General features: G+C 31.3%; 3 protein-coding genes across 3 annotated transcripts; all 3 read left to right on the plus strand.

Moving 5' to 3' along the window:
* Positions 1 to 6357: 6357 nt before the first annotated feature.
* LOC8266543 (serine/threonine-protein kinase Sgk3) lies at positions 6358 to 10688 on the plus strand. The gene is made up of 4 exons (XM_002526573.4): positions 6358 to 7330; positions 7658 to 8738; positions 9804 to 10090; positions 10385 to 10688. Exons 1-4 carry the CDS (start codon positions 6873 to 6875, stop codon positions 10443 to 10445), a joined length of 1887 nt encoding a protein of 628 aa, XP_002526619.2. The 5' UTR covers positions 6358 to 6872; the 3' UTR covers positions 10446 to 10688.
* Positions 10689 to 13848: 3160 nt separating this feature from the next.
* On the plus strand, positions 13849 to 15980 carry LOC8266542 (SPX domain-containing protein 2). Its single transcript, XM_002526572.3, has 3 exons — positions 13849 to 14283; positions 14388 to 14511; positions 15454 to 15980. Exons 1-3 carry the CDS (start codon positions 13933 to 13935, stop codon positions 15621 to 15623), a joined length of 645 nt encoding a protein of 214 aa, XP_002526618.2. The 5' UTR covers positions 13849 to 13932; the 3' UTR covers positions 15624 to 15980.
* A 2839-nt stretch (positions 15981 to 18819) lies between these two features.
* Positions 18820 to 27312, plus strand: LOC8266541 (ubiquitin-activating enzyme E1 1). Its single transcript, XM_002526571.4, has 6 exons — positions 18820 to 19386; positions 20163 to 20380; positions 23700 to 24494; positions 24709 to 25577; positions 25679 to 26111; positions 26371 to 27312. The coding sequence occupies exons 1-6, from the start codon at positions 18840 to 18842 to the stop codon at positions 26965 to 26967; spliced, it is 3459 nt and encodes a 1152-aa protein (XP_002526617.4). The 5' UTR covers positions 18820 to 18839; the 3' UTR covers positions 26968 to 27312.
* The last annotated feature ends 430 nt before the right edge of the window (positions 27313 to 27742 follow it).

Consider the following 27742-nt stretch of genomic DNA (forward strand, 5'->3'; position numbering starts at 1 on the left):
ATAATTTAATGAATGACTTTTATATATTTTATTTAAAAATACTTTTATAGACATTAATAGACTTTTATTGATTTTTCACACACTATTATTTATTTATTATTTAATTATTTAAAAATAAATTTAATCATTTTACTTTTATTATTTTCTTCCATTTACTTTAAACATTATTCGACATAATGTGATATGCAAAATAATAGATTTTATTTTATTATTGTATTAAATTCATACCGGTTTTAAATTTTTTTATCAAGAGAATAATTTTTTCAAATAAAATTATCATATTACAACTTGTCTCTAATTAAACTAATAATAATCTCACTTACTAAATTATTTAATAAATACTTAAATTGACAATTATGCTTACCAACAGAAAAAGTTATCTAAATAATCTTCCTAATAAAATCTAGAAGTCTATATATGTTGGGGTTGTTTGCTCAAAACAATTCAGTTAATGTTTCATTTTAAATTTATATTTTTATGATGCTTTTTAAAATTAAATTAAAAAAATTTAATTAATTTTCTTATGTGTAAGTATAAGAAAATATTATTACTAAATAATTTTTCACTTCTAGAGTTTCATCATTTCTTATATTTTTTAAAATGGAGAATATAATAAAGAAAAATAAAGACGATAATCCAGAAAATCTTAAAAAGAAGAAAGATGAGTTTTCAAAAAAAAAAAGTGTATTGAAATCTTAACGAAAAGTGAAAGAGAAATCTTGAGAATTTTTATTCATAACAATACATAAAAAGTCATTAAAAGTATATAAAAATTAATGTCTATAAAAGTCAATAATTTTTTTAAATGCTAGCTTATTATAATTGAATATCTCATAATTTTTAAAGATTTTTTAAAAATCTTTAAAAAGTTTATATTAAATACCTCATTACTTATACAAAGTTTTTAAAAGTCATTATTGAATATACTTTGAATTTTAAACTCCATCAAAATCTTTAAAAGTTTTAATTGAATATATCCTCCAAAATATATAAAAGGGCATATCAATAGATGTCTCCTAAATCTGCATTTATCTCTTTTTTATCTTAGTAATGCATATTTGAATTTTTTAGTTTTTCGTGTTTTAAGATTTTATTATAGGTGTGTTTAGAATTGCGGTTGAATATTCAAAAAATAGGTTTAAACAATTTTTTGATTTAATATATAAAGTTTTAAATTTTTTTATAAACAGCTTTTCTCAAGTCTGCTTTTAGGAGAAACGTATATTTACCTTTTCTTTATCAAATTAATTTTTAAAACTCAAGAAAATCATTCAAAATAAAAATTGACGTTTGAAAAGCATTTTTCTAAAACCAATGTTAAAATTATTTATATCAATTTTAATTTTAGACTTTTATAAGGGTGTATTCAATTAAGATTTTTATTTTTTATATTTTTTAAGATGAAAAATATAATAAAAAGAAAGAAAAAGAATTTGAAAAAAATAAAGATGAGTTTCAAAAAAAAAGTATATTAAAATCTTAAAATAAAGTGAAAGAGAAATCTTAAGAATTTTTTATAACAATACATAAAAATTCATTAAAAATATATAAAATTTCATATCTATAGAATTTAATAATTTTTTGAATAATAATTTACTGTTAAAGACTTTATAAATATTGTATTGAATACCCCCTAATTTTTATAGACTTTATAAAAGTCTATATTGAATATCTAATTACTTATATAGAATTTTTCAAAGTTATTATTGAATACACCTAACTTTTAAACTCCATCAAAATCTTTAAAGTTTCGATCGAATGTACCTCTTTAATTTTGTTAGAATTATATATTTTTTTCTAATAAATTCGTAACATCATTAAAAAATAATATGTTTAAACTCCAAAAATTATTCTATTTGCAAATTAAGCACTAGATTTAAAATTTTTCTTTTATCGAGTTAGATAATTTTTTGAGATGTTTTTACTGAAGTCTTATTTTATTAATTTTTAAATGGTTTTACAAAATACTTTTAACCATAAGTATACATTTAAACTTTTTAAAACTATTTTACATAAGGTTTTAACTATAAGTATACATTTAATTTTTTAAATGGTTTTACAAAATACTTTTAACCATAAGTATACATTTATTTTATTAACTTTTTAAAACTATTTCACATAATGTTTTAACTATAAGTATACATTTAATTTTTTAAATGGTTTTACAAAATACTTTCAACCATAAATATACATTTATTTTATTAACTTTTTTAAACGATTTCACATAATGTTTTAACTATAAGTATATATTAATTAAGTCCCTCAGCCTCATTTTAGTACAAATGAATCTTTTAGTACAAATGAATCTGTTAAAAAATATTTTTAAGCTCTAAATATATTTTTTTTGGCTATTAAGCCAAAAAGATCCTTTGGACTTTTAAAAATAAAGTCCTCTTTTTTTTAAGTCATTTACTTTTTTCCCATCTTATCATTATTCATCTTATAACAAATTAAATTATTTAAAGAAATTTAATAATATATAATTATTTATACAAAAGATTTTGATACAATAAATATTTTTCAATCTCCATTACACCAAAAGAAAATTTTTTAGAAGAAATATTTTTTTAATTAAATTTGCAAATAATTTTTCAGCTCATAATCTTAACATAATTTTTAAAATTTTCAAGAAAATAAACTAAAATTTTCTATAAAAATTCAGAATGAAAAGAATTCCACGATTAAGCATGCTCTAATTTGGTATTGTCTTACAATGTAATTATAACAAAAAGAAAAAGCAAGTATCTTGACTTTTAACATTTGAAAATTTAGAGTGTGTCTGTTTTTTTTAAACAAAAAAAAATGTAATTATAACAAAAGAAATATTTCACTATTAAAAAGTATTAATTGGTAAGTATTTTAACCATTTTTATTTCGATCAATTATTATTATTATAATTTTTTTGGTATGATAATATGACTTTAAAGTTTAATAACTCAAAACGTCATTACTTGACTATTATATCGATCTCATTAGAACAAAGACTTTTTAAACTATGATTTGACTGTCAGATAATGGAATTAGAAGTTGTTAAGCTCTAGACTTATATTATCAGACACATGCAACTTGATAATGATGATTGATCGGAGTGAAGGTAACTGAATCCTTACAAATTAGTATTTTTTAACAATGAGATATATTTTTTTGTCACGAGCTGAAACTATGTACTTTTTTTATCTAAAAAGAAACCATATATTTTAAATTATAAAATAGTGAAATCACAAAATACTTTTTTATACTTATCTATTTATAATTTGACCGTTGTGTTAAATTTCAAGGTTCTTATTTTGAATTTTTCTTAATATTTTCTTGGTTCTTATTCAAATAAATTATTTACTATTATCACAGTTTTTAAATTGTTTTATAATGACTCAATTAACAAAATTAAAAATGAATAAAGCTTACATGAGAAGTTTAAAGCTTTAAATAATTTTTTCCAATAACAGTAAAAATTAGCATTAAAAATTCAGAAGGAAACAATATAAATTACAAAAAGTTTGGATTTATCAAAAGAACAATAATGAGGCCGTTTAAAAAGTATAATGTGATGGATTTAAAAGTATAAATTTGGACTTACCGCTCAACCAAATTACCCTTGTGGATCTAAAATAGTATGAAAATTATCAGAATGCCTCCAACCTAATCTTTTGCTTCTAGAATGCTTTGTCAATGTCTTCTTCATTCGCTCTGCCAAAGACCAAAAGAGAGAAGTCACCATATTAACCAACAATAAATTCAAGGGATAAAACGCTAGCCCAAACTGAATAAGATGTGTACCTTTAGACCTTAATAAGAATTCGCTAACACAAATAATGAATTATTCAAAACTCTATATAAAAAGAGACGATATTTCATTCAACAGACAAAGTTAACTAATAACTCAAGAAATTGATCTTTCATTCTGATAATAAAAATGAGCAAAGAAATAATTTCAAACGAGTGTTATGACCTTTTATTAAGAACAGGTAATAAATAACACTTGTTATTGCTTCTTTTCTAGCAACCTCGTCGCCACCAGAATCCACCTCTCTCTCTTTCCAAACAGCTACCAAAGAACAACGCTCCAAAGTTGGTAGGTGAGTCGAATACAACCAGACCTAACCGGAGCAAGCCTTTCACACCATAGTAAACACATTAGAAACACTACAATAACCACAAGTACTTACAAGAGAAACAACAAGGCAAGTAATAATAATATTATTGACATACACAATTAATACTTTAAAATAGTAAAAAGAAAATAAAATGAGGGCAAGCTTCAGCAGTAGCTAGAGTCATCAGAAACCGGTCCTAAAGGAAAATTCAAACGGAGAGTACGAGTGATGATAAAACTATTAAAGAGATAAGAGATTTCTGAAATATTTGCATAGAATATTAAATAATATAACTAAAAAAAGTAGAGCAACTTAATTGAAAAATATAAAATTTCAAGTGCTTTAGACAATGTTTCACATTCATCTAACGAAGGTTAATAGAGGATTTAATTATAAAAAATTGAAAGTTTGAAGACCTAATGAAGTTAAGAAACTTAATTTTATGAACATGTGAACTAGGGGTCAAATATATTACATATGTTTTTGCCTTTTCGTTTTTCTTTTTTGGACACATAAATGTCACATAAATGACCATCACACTTATCCATCCTTTATCAAATCAAACAATCATTTCAAGCTCCTTTATCAAATCAAGGACTCCTATTCTACCCATTTCCTTATCTTAGTTGCTTGTGTGTGTCTTTTTCTTCCCCTCGTTTTGGCAAGAGCTTTTCTTACGATGACAATTTCATATAAGATATTACGAGCTCTCATTTATTTTAAAAAAATATATATCACATAAGCATCCCATAAATTATATATATTTTGAGGAATTTAAATGGTTAAAATTATTTGAGGGTCTTTATTTTTTGGACTGAAAGGCTTTTATTTAAAATAGAAAATTTCTTGGGACATGATTTTTTTTAAAAGAATTATCTTTACGATCTTTTCTAAAAAAGAAAAAATTATTTTTTTAAATTTATATTTATATAATTTTTCATTTTAAAAATTTTATTAAAAAATATTAAAAATATACATAAAAAATACTAAAAAATATCATTTAATTTGTATTATTATGAAACCGGTTGAATGCAGTAGAGTCATCATTTTAATCTTGTACATTTATATTTAGTATCTATGAATTGAAGGATATAACATATAATATTTTATAAAAGATGAAGATGTATATTTTAAAAAATATAATGTAATATTCTAAAAATATATCAAAATACAGTTAAAAATATAATTAAAATAAAAAAAAAGTAATTTAAGAACACCAAAAAGAATAATAGTTTTATGTTTATAATAGTTATTTGGATATAAATGACAATAAAAAAGTACATAAAATAAAAAATAAAAGAAATAATATCATAATTTTATTAAAGAATAAAACTAAAAAACTACCATAATACAGTTACAAAAAATCTTATAAATAAAAAATTACAGCCACTTTCCGTATATATGGAAATTCCCTATTTAAAACTTGACTTGTGTCTTTTTGGGGAGAAAGGATTTAAAAACTTTGGCTTATGATCTTGCTATTTGGGTGCGGCACTTTTTTGGTTTGAGATGGATTGGATTCATCCAAAATTGTTCTTGATTCGCATTCCATTAAATAATTATCTTTATTCTCAAAAAATAAAAATAAAATATTTAATTTATAAACAAATTTTTCTAAGAATTTATCTAAAAAATATTTGTTTAATTTGATAATTTAATAGGTATAATTTAGTTAAAAATTTATTGAGAGTTAAAGAGGTAAAAAAGAAAAATAAAAAAGAGATTTAAATGAATAAAGAAAAGAAAAGAAGCAAGAGCGAATTTGACTAAAGGTTATTTTGGCAAAGATAAATGATAATCCGATAATTTTAAAATTTATTAAAATATTTGACTAGATTTATTAGAATTTAACATAATTGATTCAATTCAAAAAAATTAATAAACTGATATTAAATATCCATTAATACACTATTTCAAAAGAATTTTATTTTTGTACGAAACAAACAAAACACAAATTTATAAGGAAATTTGAAAATTTCCTAAAACTTATTTAATACCAAATGTTTTTGGAAAAAAATTCTAATTTATTTAACTGAAACACAAATCTTTTTAATCTAAAAAATTATAAATCATGGGTTAAATTGCACGAAAAGTATTAAACATAAAGTAAATAAGGAATAAATAGTATTTAACCTTAATTTGTAGAATATTTATTAAACAATAAAGTAAGAAGTAAAATTTGACTCTCTATTTATTTTTAGTCATCTTCAAAAGAAAATGTGGTAGTGCGGGTTAAGTTCGGCAGAGGGTTCGAGAATAGGATAGAGCCACTGTTATAAGACCCAAGACACAAGTTAGTCGTACAGAGAGCACAATCAATTATTTATTTTATATGTAAAAAATTAAGAAACATATTAAAATTTTATTTTATTTTTATTATATAATTCATTAGAATAAAAAAGTTTAACATATATAATAAAAGAATTAGAGATGCATTTGCAAATTAATACTTAAAAATAAATAAATAAATAAAAAGATCGAACGGTTGGAACAAGGTGAGCTCATATAAGTAAGATAAGACCTCTCGCATCAAAGTATACATTCCCATAATTTATTACACTTCACCTTCCTAAACAAATCACTCCCCACATCTCTTCATTTTCCCTCTGTCAGACATCAGACACATTATAACTCCGAAAAAAAAAAAAGAAGGAAAAAAAACATCAACAGAAAAAAAAAATGTCCAGACCCATAAACAGAAATCTGAGCTAATTAAGCTACTTATTGCTCTGAATCAAATCTTTAACCCGAAGAAGAGAACCCACATTCCCAAACTCCATGGCTGCAGCTCTAGAGTGCTGGTCTAGTAGAGCCAGTACTGATGAAGACATGGTAGAACAAGTGTTGATGCGAACCCAAGATAGATCAGAATCCACTTTACTTCATCAAGATACTACTTCTTCTTTGTCATCTTTAAATCCTGTAATCAAAGACCCACCATCCTCTTCTAATATGCAGAAACGGCTTCAAAGACTGAGTCGAAACGTATCTGAAGCTATTGCCTCGCTTAAGAACTCGCTGAATCTTGACTCGCCCCGTGGTGACTCAGTCTTGCAACTGCAACAGCAGCAGCAGCAGCTACCGCTGCAGGTCAATGGTAGTACTAAAGTTGAGAGCTGTAGGAAAGTTGTTTGGGCTGGTGTTGTACGGAACCTTACTCAGTTATACCCAGGTAGCCAGTTACCTGAGAAGCTTGTGTCTAATATTAGGAAGCATTATGATTCTTTGCCTCTCAGGTTTGTTCTTTAATTACAGTTTGTACTCGTTATTTTAAATTCTGGGTTTTCTTTGGTTTTTGTATAGAAGAGTAAAGATTTTTCAACGTCATATTACTGCATATATTGGAAATGTTAGCTCATCTTCGTTATTTCTGTTTCTTTGTTGGTTTATTTAATAAAGGAAACCAAACTTCTTGAATGTGGAATATGTATGAATTAACACATCTCTTGCTGCTGTGCAGGGGTGATTTTTGTCCATATATTTAAAGCTGCTTTCTTTTTGTTGATTTGCTTTGATTTTGTTAGTAATTTGTATTTCTTTTAATGTTTTTGGTATTTGGGCAGTTATGCACAGGCGGGATTTGATATGAAAGATGTGTTTCTGCACATAAAGTTGATAGAGCAGGCATCAGTGGATGAGCAACCTGCAATAATGATACAGGAAGTATCTGATGATGAGGTACAGGGTTCTGTATTTAAGCTCACATTTGCTTGTAACTCTTTGATTTCTTGGCCCGCAATGTCTGGTGCATTAGATAATGCATCAATTTGCTGTAAGAAAATTCAGATCTTTGAAAAGAAGGGGTTTACTCTTGCCGTCATACTTCTTTTAGTTCAAGCTGGACACGAGAAATCTTTCAAAAATCGGATCGAAAATGCTTTAAAAAATGCCATCAAGAAGCCTAAACAGACAACGGTAAAGCTTCCATTTGGGCTTTGTGGGTGCCAAGAAGAGAATACTAGAGGGAGAGATTTTGGTGAAATAGAAGAGGATCCTAATGAACTGAGTTACAGAAATGGCACTGAGAATTTGAATGTGAAAATTCAGCTTGAAATGCCCTTGCCCACTTCATCATTTGTTGTATCTATTGATGAATGGCAAACAATGCAGTCAGGTGGAGATGAGATAGGAAAATGGCTTTTGAACTCTGATAATCTTGAGTTTGTTGATCAGATTGGACCCAATTCTTTCAAGGGAGTTTATAAGGGCAAAAGGGTTGGAATTGAGAAGCTCAAAGGATGCGACAAAGGGAATGCTTATGATTTCGAACTCCGTAAAGACCTATTAGAGTTAATGACTTGTGGACATAAAAATGTCCTGCAATTTTATGGTGTCTGTGTTGATGAAAATCATGGGTTGTGTGTGGTAACCAAATTGATGGAAGGTGGCTCTGTTAGTGATTTGATGCTAAAGAATAAGAAGCTTCAGACTAAGGAAATTATAAGGATTGCTGTAGACATAGCTGAAGGGATTAAGTTCATGAATGATCATGGAGTAGCATATAGGGATCTTAACACACAGAGGATTTTACTAGACCGGCATGGGAATGCCTGCTTAGGAGACATGGGTATAGTCACTGCTTGCAAGAGCATGGGTGAGGCGATGGAGTATGAAACTGATGGTTATCGCTGGCTAGCCCCAGAGGTCAGTAGTCAGTCTCTTTGTAACAATTCTTATTTTCCTAATGGATGCTGCTAAAATATGTTAAACAGTTGATGATTATAAAATGGATCAAACATTTCTTTGCTACAACTACAATCTTAAAAATACAGAATCCATTCTTGCATTGGAGTGTTAGCTTTGTACACACGGCTCATTTTTGTTTTACCTGCCAAGGGGAATACAGGTCTATTTAAGTTTCTTGCATTTGAAACTAATAATGTTTAGCTTCATTCCTTCATCCTATGCTGTGCCCAAATGCCTCATAGGAAAATTTGCTGATGTCATGGTTGGTGCAAATTCGGTCTTATAGGGCTTGGTCATAATATCTTTAGTTAAATTGTAAATAGATGTTGCATCATTAAAGATTGTTAGTTGGCTTAACTTTCACATATGATTACCTGTCACCAAAAAAGATACATCTTATACTTCTTTCTTTCCCATCTTAATGAATCACTCGCAATTTCAACTGGAATAAGTAGAAATTATGACTAATGGAAAAGTACTACTGATACTATGGACATTGTTTAGATTCAATGCATGTGGATGCTATTTTCAGCATGATTAACTGTTTATTAAAGATACTTTATACCACTTATCCCAGCATAATTGCTGGGGCATGCGCTAACATGTCTTCATAATTGTTTTAGCTTTACATTTCAATATGGTGTTTGCCTTTGCATGAGCGCTCCTACAAATCATATCTGCCGCTATATTGTTGTTGTGCCACTTTTACCAAAAGGGTTCATATAGTGGAGCCTGCTGAAAGGATCTTTTGAACTTTAAGCATGATTAGCTGTCCTTCTCAACTCCTAATTTGTAAAGCACCATGTGGACACAACTTTTACCAATTTTCCTTGTATACCCAAGTTACAGCACATACACATGGTCATTTATATCCTTGATGTGATCCATCTTTGAAATGAATTCAACTACTTTACACTTTACATTGATTGTAAATTGCAAAATTTCATTACTAGCATGAAATTCTAAATATATATTTTGTGATCAAAAAGTGATGTTTTCTTGTTGCATTCTTGTTGAGAACAGATCATTGCTGGTGATCCAGAGAGTGTGACTGAGACGTGGATGAGTAATGTGTATAGTTTTGGGATGGTGATCTGGGAAATGGTGACTGGTGAGGCAGCCTATGCCGCATGTTCGCCTGTGCAGGCAGCAGTTGGAATAGCTGCTTGTGGCCTGAGACCTGATATTCCTAAGGACTGCCCACAAATCTTAAAATCTCTGATGACCAAGTGCTGGAACAATTGCCCATCAAAGCGTCCTCAGTTCTCCGAAATCCTATCCATTTTATTACGATTCAGCAACAACAATAGGTAAAAGTTGATTGTAATAATCTTGACTCTTGATTAATATAATTGAATTTCGTGTAAAAAAAAGGGCACCTTAATCGAGCAGATGCTGCGGGGCATAAATGTAGATTTTGGAAGCTCATATAGCAGAAATGAAGATAAGTTACCATCAGGAAAATGAAAGAGAGAAAGGAATATGTTATATGTTTTGATTGCTTTCTTTCTTTATACTCTTCATGATGGTAGTAATGTGAGTGGTGGAATAAAATATGATTCCACGTTTGTGTTGTCATGAGTGACTGGGGCATTTCATTGCAGTTGCAAAAGGAAGGGGAGGAAAAAGGAAGAGAGAAAAGAGGAAAAGAAATTAAGGAATTAAAGGGGAAAACAAGATTATTTGTGCAACCTCAAGGGCCTACAAGTTTAGAGTGATACAAGGAATTTTGTGTCCTAAAGTTTTCTTTTTGTTTATGTGGTGACTATCTGGGGGGACCCAATAGTGGTCCCTCGTGTCTTTGTGTCCTCTGTGATGTGAGAATTTTAGAAGAAACCCTTAATTTTTGGCGAAAACATAGTTCTACTATCAACATCAACGTCTCTTTATTCAACCTCAGACATTAAAATGAAAAAGAAAAGGTGCCAACTATCCATTCCTTTAATCAGCAGTCATGAGAGATAATTCATGATAATTACCAATCAGGGTTTAGTTGGTTTTTTCTTTGGATGTAGAGGTTTCTCGTAGAGACTCTATGTGGAATTAATCTCCCATAAAGTAAAAAACTAGGCAAAAACTGTGGGGCTTTTGTTCTTTTCATGGGCAATAATAAGTAATAACAGCAATCTCAAACTTAGGCATCTACATGGTAACCCTTGTGTATATATATATATATATATATATATATAAGTGTATCTGCATTAAGATTTAAAAGTGGAAGTGTGACATGCAATGTTTAAAGAAATGGCTTTGGCTTGTGAAATTTGTGAACCCCTTGATGTACTTTAGTATTAATTTTTAGTTGTACACATAGTTATCCATCAATTAACCTTAGGTTAACTCATTTCTTTATATTTGTATGGGGTACCAGAGAACTGATAAGAGTTTTTAGGCTACTACCATCCTAATTTCTTTTTTTTTTTAAACTAATACTGAATTTAAATTATGGTATATGCACCGCAACAAATAGAAAAATGACAACTTTATTTAGATTATAGTATATACACCGCAATAAATAGAAAAGTGACACGTATATACAAGTGTTTATAATTTTAAAATAAAAAATAATAATTTCAAATCCCATCTTAATTAAGACCAAGCATAGGTCATATATTTGAGTCAAAGTCACAATTGAAGGGCTGCACATGCCTGGCATGTGCCTTTGGCTTTTGAGGAAGAAGGAAAACTGACTTTCTAGTGTTTCAATATCTGACTACATATAATACAACAACTCCAGGTACCATTATTAATCAAATATATGAACAGCCAACCGATGGGATCTCCTTTCTCCCTTGGATTCCAATGTCAATGTGAAAAGGGTCCAAAAAGGAAATAATTAAAAAAAGCAATGATTAGTTTTAGTTATCATGATAAATGATTTCTAATCATGGAAGAATATGTTTGTTAATATTATTTATTTTCTTTTAACAACTTATGACCGAATTTCTTTCATCTTTTGTTGATTCTTTATCCAATTTAACAGTCTGAAAATGAATTTGGGCAACTGTTTGTAACATTTAATATAGTTTACACCACTGTAAATGTAGAAATCTCTTAATGACAAACTATTAAAGAAGTTCTGATCAGAGAAGGAAATGAGAAACCTAATTAAGAGAAGATGGCGATGCTACCAAAGCCTAACAAAGAAAAATAGCTTTGAACACTCAGTTTTCATCATTTGTTTTTAATGTCAGTTTAATATTTTATTAAAATAAATAGACCGTCTCTATCGCTCAAAAATTATATAAAATTTGAAACTAATTACTCTAGTTTTGAAATGTTTTAAATTAATCAGCTCGAAAGTTAATTTAACACGGTATTTCGTTATAATTTATAAGATTATATGATTTAAATGAAGTGAAAATTAATTTAGTATTCTACATAATTAAATTTGTGTGAAACTGGTTAAATGCTAACAAAATAGGTAGAACTTATAAATGAATTATATATTAGTAAATAAATACACTCTAACACTAAAATATTTCTTCCAATTTTATTATTTTTATTTTATTTTATTTTTTGTATCTTTTTTTCTCAAATAAAATGAATTCCAATTTTTATAGATTTCAATCAAATATAAATAATTTAGACTTCGCGCCCGAAAGTTTAAAGGGCAAACTGTTATTTCAGCCCTAAATAGTTATGGTACAACTATCCATTTTTTTTCTCCAATTTCTTACATCTTCAGAACACTGATTTCCAATTTCCAATCTCTGAATGGATTGCTGGAGAATACCAATCAGGATGGAATTAGAATATTGATGAAACCAAAAACCTCCAACAGAATTTTGAGTAGAAAAGTTGGTTGTTGTGGCCAGACAAATAGTGATGTTCCCTTGGTTTCTATATCCTATGGAAACTAAAGCACAGTGAATCTTATTGTCTCCAAATGATTGCCAATGTTATCTGTCAGATCCTGAATTTGCTGTTTTTCCTTACTGATGACAATTTCTTGAGAACTTCTTGTATCAAAATATTTATATTAGGAGGAATGCCATGAATACGAATTTAGATGAAATTATATATTTTTAAAACATATTTTACATAAACGCTAATGTGGCGTACATATAGAGAATTTTTGAATCATTATTGCTCGGATATTATATTAACAAAAAAAAAAATTTATGAATGACTTTCGCCTGAAAATAAAAATAAAAATTAAGTTATAAAAAAAATACAAATACGGTATTATTTTGAAATAAATGCCAAAATTAGAAAAAAAGAATTTATCCTATTTTTAAATAGATATATTTATTTTTTGAGATGGGTGACATTTGAGTTCTAGTGCAATCATCTCACTCACCTTGCCATTAGACTAAAGCATTGGTTTAAATATTGACATTTTTGGACTAAAATTGGTAGGAAAATTTATTAAATTGGTTACTTAGGACTACAGTATACACCCCGACAAATAAAAAATTGACACATTTATATAAGTATTTTATATTTTAATATTGGATGATTGATACATATTTTATTATTTAAAGTTAATAAATATTTATTAATCAGCTATAGGTAGAAATATACACTAGACTATACGAGAATTTCCCATTCAACCTGAAATTTCAGACTATACGAGAATTTCCCATTCAACCTCAAATTCCATTGTAGCATGTAAGAATATTCCAAATCGAAGATGCTATTGCTCTCTGGTTTTTGATATGATTGGGGAGGAAATGCTTAACTAATCAGACGCTTTGTTGGCCGGCTAATACAAGATTAATTTTGAATCCCAATTGCCAATAAAATCCTGTTTTATTTTTAGTTAAGATCGAGAACAGTGTTTGGTATGTTAAGTTAGATATTTTCTTTTTGATTTATTTACCTCTGCTACCAATTCTTGGATTCTACGTTGCATTCTCTCCAGAAACGGGCGTCCCCAACAAAAACTACAAGAACAAGATGGTTTGCAGAAGAAAACAAGAATGTATACGTAGTAACCCCATCTCTTCGACTGATTTAGGACAGAATTTTGACTTCCAATGGAAACTCATTACTTGGACAAGAATTCTTGAACTAACAATGACTTTATGTTTGTCATATTATTTACTGTTGTGGTCTTTCGGTTCATTCGAGGAATTCAAAACATGTTTGCAGCATAAAGATTATTGTTCCGAGAATGTCCGAATGTCTGATCCAGGAATAAGAGAATATGCTGGAATTAGATTGTTTTATATATGAATTATCATTTCCTTTCTTATCTCATCCTCGAGTATTGGAAGTTGAGCAAGAAATGCAGTACGGGAAGATGCTCCGCCGTGAGGTTGAGAGGACTTTTCGTGGATGGAAAGGTCAGTTCATATCGTACAAGAAGTTGAAGAAGCAACTGAAGTTGATATACCCTCGATCCAGAGGTAGATTTCCAAGATATGCCACTAGAAGATTCGTGGAAGTAAACAATAGGGGGCTTAGAATTGGTTTTTCAAGATTATTACACAATGAACTCAAGAAAGTTAATACATTTTATTTGGAGAAAGAAGAAGATTACATCATTAGATTAAAGGTACTTGACCTATATCAAATTCTGTCTATCAGGAAATCTTGTATTCTCCTTATTATAGGTTACATGTTACCATTTACAGTTTACAAATGGGGGTGGTGTTGCAGGAGCTGCAAATTAGAGCAGCAAACTTGCGTACTAATGAAGAGAAGCTACAAGTGCAGAAGGATATCCTGAAATTTCATGGAGAAATGGTTCTGCTACTCCAGTATAGCGCCCTTAACTTCAGAGGTATGTTACGTTCGTTTTCTTTATTCTCAAGTATGCTCAAGTTTGGAGTTGTTGCAGGTATAATTAAATCAGTAGAACAAGAAATTCTTGTATTATATGATGGCATGTTTTTTCTTGGTTTGAATTGAAATTCAGTTTCATCTGTCATGAGCTTGGTGCATGTTTGGTAGACCAGGAGAAACAGAAGTTTTCTGGTCATTCTGAAGATTTCTATTGTTAATGCTCTTTATGGCAGAAGCTGCCATAGATAAAAAAATCTGAGCTGCAAAGCTAACGAATGAATTTTGCACAGCTACTTTCATACGTATTTACCTTATAGAAAGCAGGGAGGCTTGTGCATTTTGGATGATGCCCTTTTACTAGGTTTCTGATTATCTTCCTGGCAATTGATGCTGTATCTCCTGCTAATCGTAAGGGAAACATTTCAGAGTTTTCAATTTTCTAGCAGGGCAATTAACTGGTAAGTGTAGGGTCCAAACAGTTGCAACCAACTTTTGCTCTAACAGCAGGCAATGATCAAGTCCTCTAGAACTAACTCTAGCTGTACTGCCATAGAGTTTGATTTCCCATTTAATGCTATTATTGCATTGAATTTTTAATTTTTTTTTTGCTCTTCTCATCATCAAGAACCTTCTGAAAACAAGAACAAGACCACAGGTAAGGAGTGTAATTCTAGGAAGGATTGAATTCCCCATGAAGAAAAGATGAATTTTGACACCTCTAACATGAAGTTCATTTTCCCTTAAAAGCATTAAATTGCTTGTGAACCTTCAGGAGTTCAACTCCTGGCTTCCTGCACTACAAGGCAAATACTTGGCCACCGGATTTTACAATTTGGTGTTATGTTATGCCTTTTGTTTGAGTAAAGATTTTGTTCAGAAGTTCTTATAATTCACAAAAAGACAGTCCCTGTCATTGTTTTTAATTGTCTCTTAAAAACAGGGTTAATAAAGATTGTCAAGAAGCACAACAAGAAGACTGGCACAACCTTTGAGTTCTCTGCCATGCCAAGGGTTATGCAGCAGTCATTCTTCTCTACTGATCTGCTTGACAATCTGATGAAGGAGGCTGAAGCAATGCTGGCTCGCCTGTTTCTTCCAGATGAACCTTAATCCCCATGCCAAGCTTGCCTATGTAGATAAGGAGAAGAAAGTATAAAAATTGTTCATATATATGGATAAAATTTGGACCCTTCACTAGATAAAGTCATGGAATTATGATCCCAGACCATTGCAAGAAGTGAAAATATGTTTTATCTTTTTTTCTTTCTGCTAGAATTATAGGACTCGGTTGTTATTGAGAAAGGAACATTTGCCTGTTTTAGACTCAAATTCAATGAAAATGGTAGTACTACATATTGTAGTTAAATTTCAATTGATATTTCAGTATGCTAATCATTACTTTGTAGTGTTCATGGTGTTTCTTGTGCTAGTGGATGATCTTCTTTGTAATTTTCCTTCTTTCTATAAACTTTTCAGTGAAAGTCTTGTGATCGAATATGTTTACTGGGACTAGATTGAGATTCAGGGTTCAGGATTCAGAGACTAATAAGATTTGAACATCCTTCAGAAGGCAATTTCTTTAGTCATGTTTTCTTTGATTCTTTGATATTAAATGAGTTTAATGGTATATTTGGTTGATATCCATTAAGTAATTAAGTAATTCATTTTATTTGAGAAAAAAATACAAAAAAAAAAAAAAAATGAAACAGAAAAAATAAATGTGAAATAAATATTTTAATACTATGAAATATATTAATAAACTAATGTGTTATTTATTTAAAAATTCTACATATTTTATTAGAATTTAGTTTAGCTTTAATTGATTTTACATAAATTAATATATATAATTATAAATTAACTTTCATGTTATTCAAAACATATAAATTTTAGATTTGCAAATAATTTCCATAAATTTTATGAATTTCAACCAAACACAGTTTAAATAAATTTAACCATTTTTTAATTAATTGATATTTTCAATATGAATTCCGGCAAACATTTAAAATTCAGATAGATATTCAGAGTTTAATCATAATTAAACTTCTTTTAACCCCAAATTATGTCCTAAAGGGGTCATTTCAATTAGATAACTCTAATTTCAGTTGTTCCATCTCCTAATTAGGTCAATATGCTCCTTGCTAGTTCTGCACAGTTAACTTCTGATTCAAGTAATGTTATTCACCCTAAACTTCTCTCTTCCTTTACTGGTGCTTGTATGTATGTGATATAAAAACCAAATTGCCTTATTAAATGGAATAGGCATGCAGTCAATTTAGCACTGAACTTCGTATTTTTGTACTATTTAAAACCTTTTCTTCCCCTCCATATATTTTGTGGAGGACAAACATTAGTAATGAATAGAAAAAAGGGATATAATTTGATTCCGCTCTCGAATTTTACAGTTAGGTTCAATTTGATTTTTTTAAAAAAACTTTTATGGCTAGTTTTACTTCTAAATTTCTCTAATCGGTTCAATTTAGTCATTTTTTATAACAAATAAGTTACGGGTGTCATAAAATCCAATTTGATCATCCAACTTTTAACATCGGTTCTATTTGGCCACTCAATTTTTGTTCATACTCAATTTGAATTTTTTAAAAAATAATGAAACTATAAATGATTTAATTTTGTAATTGAAGTATATATTTAAACTTTTTATATATTTTAGGTTTTCAATTAATTGGTTGAATAAATAAAGAAGTTGATGGTGGTGTTATATTGTAAAATTCTATCTATGCTTTTTAACTTTTTAGTGATAATATTGATAATGTTTATTTAAACAAATGTTGGTGGTATCAGTGAAAAGGGACTTATGGTGACAGTGATTTGGTTTTGATGTTTTAATGAATTTGTAATATTTTAAAAAATTTATATTAGTTATTTTTAATTTTTAACTTAAATATAATAAAGTTTAATTTGATCCCTAAAGTTGTATCCCAATTCAATTTGGCTCGAGGTTAGTAGTCAAGTTTAATTTATCTCTTTTTCTTTATGTTTTTGTTACAATACATCCAGCCGACTCACTTAAAAACCAATTAAATTGAATCTATTTGAAAAGATTAAAAATTAAATTAACCATAAAAATAAATAAAAAAACCAAATTGAGTTTGGTCTCAAGAGTTTATTCCAATTAAAAATAGATCCAACTTTGGTACCCTATATAAGCTTCAAATCAAAACTAATTGGTTTAGTTGACATCAACCATGACAAATTGAATACTTAAACCCATTATTTCAAGACAGTTTAAAATAACTGATATAATATTTTTTATTTACTATTATTTTTATAAATTAATATTCTATTTAACCACTTTACATCATTTCAAATAAAGAATCACATGGAGATGGAGAAATGAGTATAATGCAATGATGAATGAGAGAAAATGATAAAAAGATTATAAAGATAGAAAAGAAAAAAAATATAAAGAAAAAAATGTACAACTTAAGAAATAAATTAACACAATAATTTTATTTTCAGATAGAAGATAAGATTAGAAATAAAAATATTAAATCAAAGATTTATTAGATTTTTCTATTAATATTTATTTTTTAAATTATTATTGCATTTTCGTATGCACTCTAAAATAAAAAAAATAAAAATAATGCTGAAGTGCTAAATTAGCATAAAATTATAAGTCAAATTAGTCTCGACAATAAATTTAAGGACCAATTAATACCTTATTTTAAAAGAATTAAAGCAGCCGCTTTATTTTTATATATCATTTAAGAAAAAAAGAAAAAAGAAACCGCGTCTCTGTCATCTCTCTCACAGGGCCCACGCCCCACGCCACACGTAACACATCCACCACCACCGCCACCGCAACCACCTCTCAGCAGCCAGTAAATAGTATAATCAGGAAAATTTTTCTCTTGAAATTTGTTTTCGTATGTGACCGTCTTCCTCTCTCCACTCTCTTTCCGCGCCCAACGACAGCCCACATTTCTCTCTCAAAACAACAAGAAGAAGGACAAGGCTACCTGATAATAATGGTACAGTATAGACCTTGCCAAATAGCACCTAGCCCAAAGCCCTAGGTAGATTCAATTTAAAAAAAAAAAGATTTTTTAATAAAATTTTCTTTTCTAAATGAAAATTCATTCAAAATTACGTAACAAGCAACTTCAAAAGTAAAAAATCAATCCCAATTTTACTTCTCTCCATTTCTCTTTGATACTATTCTTCTTCTTCTTTCTTTAATCAAAGTCCTAATCGGTACGTTTCTTTTCATTCTTTGATTAATCTAATAACAATAACATTAATAATAATAATCTTTTCTTGCTTTTGCTTAGCAACTTTACCTTGGAATCGGAATTTTGTATTTAGAAGATGATATTGAAACTTAAGCTTGAGTTAGGGTTAGGGTTTATAATTATAGTTTTGGCACCAATTCTTGTTGGATTAGTAGTAATGGATTCCAAGAACATTAGATTCTCTCGGGTGTTATCAATTATATTAATATCAATGGGGTTTTGTGGCTTGTTTGGCAGTTTACTGCACTTTATGCTTCCAAAAAAGCGACCTGTTGAAGGACAAGACCTAGAACAAGAAGAAGAAAAAGAAGACGCGAACAAAAACAATACGATTACTAATATTGCTTCTTCCTCTACCAAGAAGCATCGGATCGATTCTTGTTTTGTAGAATCAACGACCCCAATTAGTTCGAACAGCAACGGTAAAGCTAACATCAACAACGGTGGTGGTAGTAGCAGTACCACTAATAGTGTGATTATGGCACCTGGTGATGTGCATCAGAATGATATTGATGAGGATCTGCACAGTCGACAGCTTGCTGTATACGGACGTGAGACTATGCGTCGGCTTTTTGCGTCAAATGTTCTTGTCGCTGGCATGCAGGGCCTTGGTGCTGAGATTGGTATGTGAATATTTCTTTTTTCAATATAAATTCTCTTAATGGAAATTAAATTTATTATTGTAAATGTTTATAGATATATGTATAAAGAGTTGACTTCATTCCAAGATCTGGAACACTATAGTTCTAAGTCTGCTTTTATGGCCTTGTTTTGAATAAGTCATTTGCAAAGAGCACAATTGGATTGAATCTTTGCAAAATCATGTTATTCTCGACATAATTTCCTCTTTTTTCTAAATAAATACTTCTTTTGGGTTGAAAAAATTGATTTCTAGCAACTGTTGCCTTTCCTATCATGAGAATTGATTAAATAGAATTGAATTTTATTTAATTCTTGCAATATGATTAAGAATTCAATTGAACATTCTCGCAAAATCATGTCACTTTTGGCATGATGTTTCATTTATTTATCTAATTTTTAAAGTTGAAAGACATGAATTCTACCAACTTTACGTTTCCAAACTTGATAATCAACTAAATAGATTGCATTTAAATTTAGTTCTTTCATTTTTAGACCTTCCATACACTCGTTGGAATTATTGTCGGAACACTTTGAGGATTTTATTCCCCCCTCTCCCTCCTTAATTGCTGCTTTGCTATGTATACATGAGTTCGTAATAAAGCTTGTCATGTGGACATATTTTTGTTTGTGTGTGATTGAGAGAAAAGGGGGTTCGGGCAGGATTAGAATGTAGAAGACTGACCTTTATCAATTTGTTTTATTTGATACCCAGTATCTAGCTCTTTCATGTAAGCCATGTTTACTTATGTTCGTGCAGCTAAAAATCTCATTCTTGCTGGCGTCAAGTCTGTGACATTGCATGATGAAGGGGCAGTGGAGCTGTGGGATTTATCTAGTAATTTCACTTTTTCTGAGAATGATGTTGGCAAGAACAGGGCTTTAGCTTCTCTTCAGAAGTTGCAGGAACTCAATAATGCAGTGGTTGTTTCTACTTTAACTACAGAATTGACAAAAGAAAAACTTTCTGATTTCCAGGTATCTCCATCTTTTTCAGCATTTTTTTACCTAAATGCTGTTATCCATGTGGAACTTTTTCAATAAATGGGTCATACCCAATGTTGAACATAAATGATAGATGACCTCTCAGTTAATCTCACCGTTTTCTTAATGGTTATGTATTAAGGTTGGTTACTACTAGATCATGACTGGATATGCTACTAAATATTGTATGTACTTCATATGCTTCTTTTCTACAAATTTAACCTGGATGATTGATATAATTATTTAGAACTAAGGAGTTCAATGTCATTCAAGTTTATTACTTTGAATTGCGTTTTCTATACGCAGTTGAAGGGTACAATTTTATTCTTAAATCTTTTTGGCTATTTTTTCAATTTATTTTGTTAAGGGGAGTAGAGGAAAAGGAGGGGAATCATGTTGAACTCACAAGATGCATGCTTTACCTTAGAACTGGAGTATTAAGGATTTGGGGATAAATCTGTCTCATTGCTGCATCTTGTTGAATGTGGAGCCATGTATGTATTGGCGACGTCATATTGAATATGGAGCAATGTATATACCAGATTAAGTATACGGGTGGGATAGTTAGTACCTCTTAGTTCCTTCATGAGTTTTCTTTGCTTTATTGGTGAAGAACTTTTGCTTGGTTGATTTGCCTGTTCTTATTGGAAGAGTGAGAAGACAAGTGTTATTTGTATCTACCATTTCTGTAATCTATTTCTTCTGGTTAAGTATTCTGTGAGAGAGAATGGGACTTGGGATTAATTAATTAAGTTGAGCAAGGAGGTCTATATCAAATGCTGGACCCATAATACTTGTTTCTAAATTCTAACTGGCAGACATCATGCACAACGAGATATCTTATTCCTTTTTAATTCACTCTATTTTTGGTGGTTTTGAGAAGTATTTGAGGGTTCTTCTTAGGTTGGTTTGATATATGAGTCTAGGGTGGTGGGTTTCATAAAGGGGAATGCTGACCTCTTACTTTACGAAGATTCCTTTAAGTTCTTAATTTCATGCCAATGAAGGACAAATTCTGAACATGGTTAACCCTCAGTTGTGAAGTTAGTAGACCTGTTCTTGGACAGTATATTTGGAGCATAGGTTGGTCACTGATGGGTTGGCCGAGTTTCTTCTCTATGCTGTTTTATGGCAGGTGGATGGCTTGATATTTTTCCCTTTGATGCTATGGTACTGTCTAGTTGCCCTGTTTAAATCATTACCCTTTTTTCCTCCTAACCTGGCTATGAATTGGGTTAACTTTCAAAAAATTTGTTTCAATTTGGGTTTACACTTTACAGGAGATGTCTTTAGATTAGAAGATTGAGTTGTTTCATAATTCAATGAATCTTCATCAGGAAGCTTTTTTTTTTTTCCCCTGCTGAAGATCCAAAAACTGATGATGTTCAGTGTAAAGTCTTGTTATAACTTGTTACTGTGCAGCTAGGGTAAGCTACACAAGAAGTCTCTTAAAGTAATCTTCTTTCTTTTCTCCTTTTTTCTTTGTAGCAAACCATATGAGAAAGTACTTTAACATTAATATTGCGTTGAAGAGTTTATTAGAGTTAGTGCAATCAATAAATCACTTTCTTTTTGTTTTTTCAAAAGGGTGATAACTAGGTGTTGATTGGTGCATTTTACTGGACAGATTTGCTATGTTTGTATAAAGAATTTAGAACTGAATCTTTGTTAGCACAGAGTCTCTTATAGAACAAAGTAAATGCAAATTGTGGGATGCCATATCCTTGCAATTGGCTCCTTGTGGATAATGCAGAGAGAATACAGTATGATTACATATCAGAGGGGGAAATGATATATTGATAGGTGGCAGTGTTGATTATGTACCTTGAATGTAGATTAAGGCTCATTATGTAATGACAGTCTTAAGCATTTTCTTGTGTTCAGCCAGACTTTAGAAAAGGATGGTGATAAAACAAACACAAAACTGGTGAACGAATATATTATCGAAGTAGGGTTAAAGTTTTATGTTAATGGTCTGTTGTTGAAACTGCCATGTCCAACAGTCTAAGTTTGATTTGTATCCTTCTTGTTTGTGCCTGTTTCATGCTATGTTGACTCGAGTACCCTAGAAAACATTCTGTCTGATCAATAAGGATTTTGATGTGGGTTTGAAACTCGTCTGGATTTTTCTGCATGATGACTGCATTTTCAAGTATTGTCAAAGAAAGTGTTGCAGTATGTAGGCTGTTTCGAATTTTGACTATTTTTGGTTTAAGAATAAATTATTTCTAAGGTAATGGTTAGACAGGCAGTGGTGCTTGGAAAAGAAAGATAATTGAATTATTTGTCTATTTGACTTAGGATTTTATAGAAGAACAGTGCTCATGCATGGGAATGACATTTCTTATGCTTTCAGTAAATAGCTGTATGTGTTTTTCCAGGCTGAGGACTCCTGAATTAGAATCTCAGTTCTGGATTGTCTTCTAAAATTGGATAGCTATGCTGAAGATTGAACTCAAATGTTCCAATAACAATTCATGTAAAAATGATATCTACAGAATTCTTTGTTATTATCCATTATAGCTAGCTTGGAAGTTACAAACATATGAGGTAGATATTTCTAGCCAAGAAGTTTGAAATAAGTCTGAATACTTGGACCAGAGTAAAGACAATCTTCATCGTAATCCTGTCTCAAATTAATGTCTTATATCTGTGAAGATTTAGAAAATTACAGTAAGATAGAAGAAAAGTAATGACGTCTTCTTTCTGCAGTTGCTTCATCTTATGCGACCTCACATTGTAAGAATTGTCATTACACATTTTTTGGTTTTGCTTTATTTAATTCTTGGAGTCTCTTGTATGTCAAATATTTAGGGATCTTTGGATGTCTAAATCAATAGTGTTTGTGTGCGAACCATCCAGGATTCCGTTGCCTCCCACAGCCCCTACGAATCTTTGGGTGTTAATCAATTAATTTTCTTTAAAATGGGATAAAGATGTCATGGACTTTAGTACGATGTTTTTAACACTTCCAATTAGCGAGTAAAATCTGTGGGGCAGTGGAAGTCTGAAAAAGTTTTAGTTTTCACTCATATGTTCAAGTCTCAGATAAAATCCACATTATCCAAAAATAATAAATAAGTTGTTGCTGTAAAATCATGCAATTGATTTTCTTTTACTGCCCCATTTTCTCTCCTTTTTTTTTTTTTAAATTTATTTTTGTGTGCTTTTTCTTAGGACATATTAGCTTACATTTATTTTATTCCTCACTTTTTAAGAGGGTTTCTTCTCAATCGTCTTTCTCTCTCTTGTGTGCCCATTATCCATGACCTCTGCTCTTTTGGTGCATTCATCAGTGTTTTCTGTGCTGCAGGCTGTTGTCTTTACTGATATCAATCTTGAGAAAGCATATGAGTTTAATGACTACTGCCATAGTCATCAGCCTCCTATCTCTTTCATTAAGGCTGAAGTTAGAGGACTTTTTGGTTCTGTGTTTTGCGACTTTGGACCTGAATTCACAGTTTTTGATGTTGATGGAGAGGAACCGCACACGGGTATAGTTGCATCTATTAGTAATGATAATCCTGCTCTAGTGTCATGTGTGGATGATGAGAGGCTTGAATTTCAAGATGGGGATCTGGTTGTGTTCTCTGAAATTCATGGAATGACAGAGCTCAATGATGGAAAGCCAAGGAAAATAAAAAATGCTAGGCCATATTCATTTACTCTTGATGAGGACACCACAAACTTTGGTACATATGAGAAGGGTGGTATTGTTACACAGGTGAAACCACCTAAAGTCTTGAACTTTAAGCCATTGCGGGAAGCACTTAAAAATCCTGGTGATTTTCTTTTGAGTGATTTTTCCAAGTTTGATCGGCCACCTCTTCTACACCTTGCATTTCAAGCTCTGGATAAGTTTTTGTCCGAGTCAGGTCGCTTCCCTGTTGCTGGTTCAGAAGAAGATGCTCAGAAGCTTATATCTTTGGCCATTAACATCAATCAAAGCTTGGGAGATGGAAGGGTAAAAGACATTAATCCAAAACTTCTTCAGCAGTTTGCCTTTGGAGCCAGGGCTGTACTAAATCCGATGGCTGCTATGTTTGGTGGTATTGTGGGACAAGAAGTTGTCAAAGCATGTTCTGGGAAGTTTCATCCTCTCTTTCAGGTCAGTATCCTCTTCCCCGTTCCTCCCTCACCCCTCTACCACCTCCTCTTTTTCTTTTTTCTTCTTTTTCCCTGTTTTAGGTCATTGTTAGCCCAGGTCAATTCCATATATTTTGTTTTTATGATCCTCTCTCCCCTTCTTCTCCAGCTTCGGAGTGAGTTGATTCAGTTGGAGTGCTTAGTTTTGTCATACCTTTCTCTTTCTTCTGTTACAGTTTTTCTATTTTGACTCGGTGGAGTCCCTTCCCACAGAGGATCTGTATCCCTGCGATTTCCAGCCGTTAAATAGTCGTTATGATGCACAGATTTCAGTTTTTGGATCTAAGCTCCAGAAGAAACTAGAGGATGCTAATGTGTTTATAGTAGGATCTGGTGCATTGGGTTGTGAATTCTTAAAGAATGTAGCCTTAATGGGTGTTTCATGTGGTAAACAAGGAAAGCTGACAATAACAGATGATGATGTAATTGAGAAGAGTAATCTAAGTAGGCAGTTTCTCTTCCGGGATTGGAACATTGGGCAGGCCAAATCGACGGTTGCTGCTTCTGCTGCTTCATCAATAAATCCTTCTATCAATATAGAAGCATTGCAAAACCGTGTCAGCCCTGAAACTGAGAATGTCTTTGATGATGTATTCTGGGAGAACTTAACTGTTGTTATAAATGCTTTAGACAATGTCAATGCAAGATTATATGTTGATCAAAGGTGCTTATACTTCCAGAAGCCACTTCTTGAGTCTGGAACCCTGGGCGCCAAATGCAACACCCAGATGGTCATTCCTCACCTGACTGAAAACTATGGTGCTTCTAGAGATCCACCTGAGAAGCAAGCACCCATGTGCACTGTCCATTCGTTCCCACACAATATTGACCACTGCTTGACTTGGGCTCGATCTGAGTTTGAGGGTTTGCTTGAGAAAACTCCAGCAGAAGTGAATGCCTATCTATCTAACCCAGTTGAATATACTGCTAGTATGGCCAATTCTGGTGACGCTCAGGCAAGGGATACCTTAGAACATGTTGTTGAGTTGCTTGACAAGGAAAAATGCGAGACATTCCAGGATTGCATTACATGGGCTCGTTTAAAGTATTCCCTTGATTTGATCTCTTGTTAACCTAATAATTCTGAACCCTTTTTTTTTTTTTACACCTCTATTATTTTTGACACCATGCTGCTTCTGTAATCAGGTTTGAAGATTATTTTGCTAATCGTGTAAAGCAGTTGATTTATACATTTCCTGAAGATGCCAGGACAAATACTGGGGCGCCTTTCTGGTCAGCCCCAAAGCGCTTTCCTCATCCGCTTGAGTTCTCAACTTCTGATCCTGGTCACCTCCATTTTGTCATGGCAGTATCTATACTAAGAGCAGAGGTTTTTGGCATTCCAGTTCCTGACTGGGTCAAGAATCCTAAGATGTTTGCTGAGGCTGTTGAGAAGGTTATAATACCAGACTTTGAGCCAAAGAAAGACGCCAAAATTGTAACGGACGAGAAAGCTACCAGTCTCTCTACTGCATCTGCAGATGATGGAGCAATTATCCATGAGCTAATCATGAAATTAGAGCACTGCAGGAGGCATCTGCCACCAGGATACAGGATGAAGCCGATTCAGTTTGAGAAGGTACAATTGCCAACTTACTTTAACCTATCTACTATTGATTTCTTTCACAATGGGAAGTGGTGATTGATCATTCTGCTTGACTATCAATCAAAAGCAGTTATGTTGCACCAATCTACTGTTGGTGAATGTGCAAAAAGTACTTAATATCTGTACTAAAAGAAGAGGGTGTTTAGTGCCATTTGTTATTTGTCTTTAGGCAGATTCAAGTTTTATGCAATAGGCCTTTTAGGTATGACATCTCACTTTTGTGAATCTACAGGATGACGATACAAACTTTCATATGGATATGATTGCTGGGCTTGCCAACATGAGAGCAAGAAACTACAGCATTCCTGAAGTTGATAAGCTGAAAGCCAAGTTTATTGCAGGAAGGATCATCCCTGCCATTGCGACATCGACAGCTATGGCAACGGGTCTTGTGTGCTTGGAGCTGTATAAAGTTCTTGGTGGGGGACACAAAGTGGAAGATTACCGAAATACCTTTGCCAACTTAGCATTACCTTTGTTCTCCATGGCTGAGCCAGTCCCACCAAAGGTTATCAAGCATCGAGACATGAGCTGGACTGTTTGGGACAGGTGGGTCCTAAAAGGCAATCCTACTTTAAGGGAACTCATTGAATGGCTCCAGGATAAAGGGCTGAATGCCTATAGCATCTCATGCGGTAGTTGCCTGCTCTTTAATAGCATGTTTCCTAAACACAGAGAAAGAATGGATAGGAAAATGGTGGATCTAGTTAGGGAAGTGGCAAAACTAGAACTGCCTCCATATCGTCAGCATTTCGATGTTGTTGTGGCTTGTGAAGATGATGAGGACAACGACGTCGACATTCCTACTGTATCGATTTACTTCCATTGAGTTGTATGCCTCATTTGCCAGCCTGGTCGGTCACTGGGGCCTGCAATGACTGCGACTGACTGTTCTCTTCCATCAGATGGTACTGTCTTACCATCTCAATGTTGTATCTTGAGTACAAAATAGTAACATTTTTCAAAGTTTCAGATACCCATATATACATGAAGTTCCAAAATTCGAATAATTGAGCATATGGTGTCCCCATTTGTTAACTGCACACATGCTTGTATTATCCATAGTTTGTACCCCCATGACATTTGGTGTATTTTAAGTCTTGTATCCTGTTCTTGGTTTAGTCAGGCCTATAATATGTAATACCGTTGGGGCCTTTTGTCCCCTTCATTCCAACTATCTTATTTGATGAAAAAAAAAAAATACTCATTAAATTTTCTGTTATTTTTGGGGATTTCTGCGTGGGTTTTTAAAATTTATAAAAACAAGATGGTTGCTAATTTTCATATAAATAATAAATAAACAAATAAAATCTTTAATCAGCCCTATAATATGTAATCCAAATTTATTTGTATAAGATAATGTTACCTTCGAGTGCGAATATAGTTTTTCTTAATTAATAGTTTATTAGGAGCTAATAATTAAAAGAATTCTTCATTACCTACTAATAGAATTTTAGTTTTTTTAATTTTAATATTAGAATTTTTATCCAAGTCTAACAATATATTAGAGATAGTAGCAAGAATTAATCTCATCTTAAAAATAACTTGTCAACACTTTTAAGTAGCACAAATATTTATTCTTGAGAATAAAAAGTGTTGAATTC

This window comes from Ricinus communis, chromosome 4 (genome assembly GCF_019578655.1).
Source record: "Ricinus communis isolate WT05 ecotype wild-type chromosome 4, ASM1957865v1, whole genome shotgun sequence".
Taxonomy (NCBI): Eukaryota; Viridiplantae; Streptophyta; class Magnoliopsida; order Malpighiales; family Euphorbiaceae; genus Ricinus; species Ricinus communis.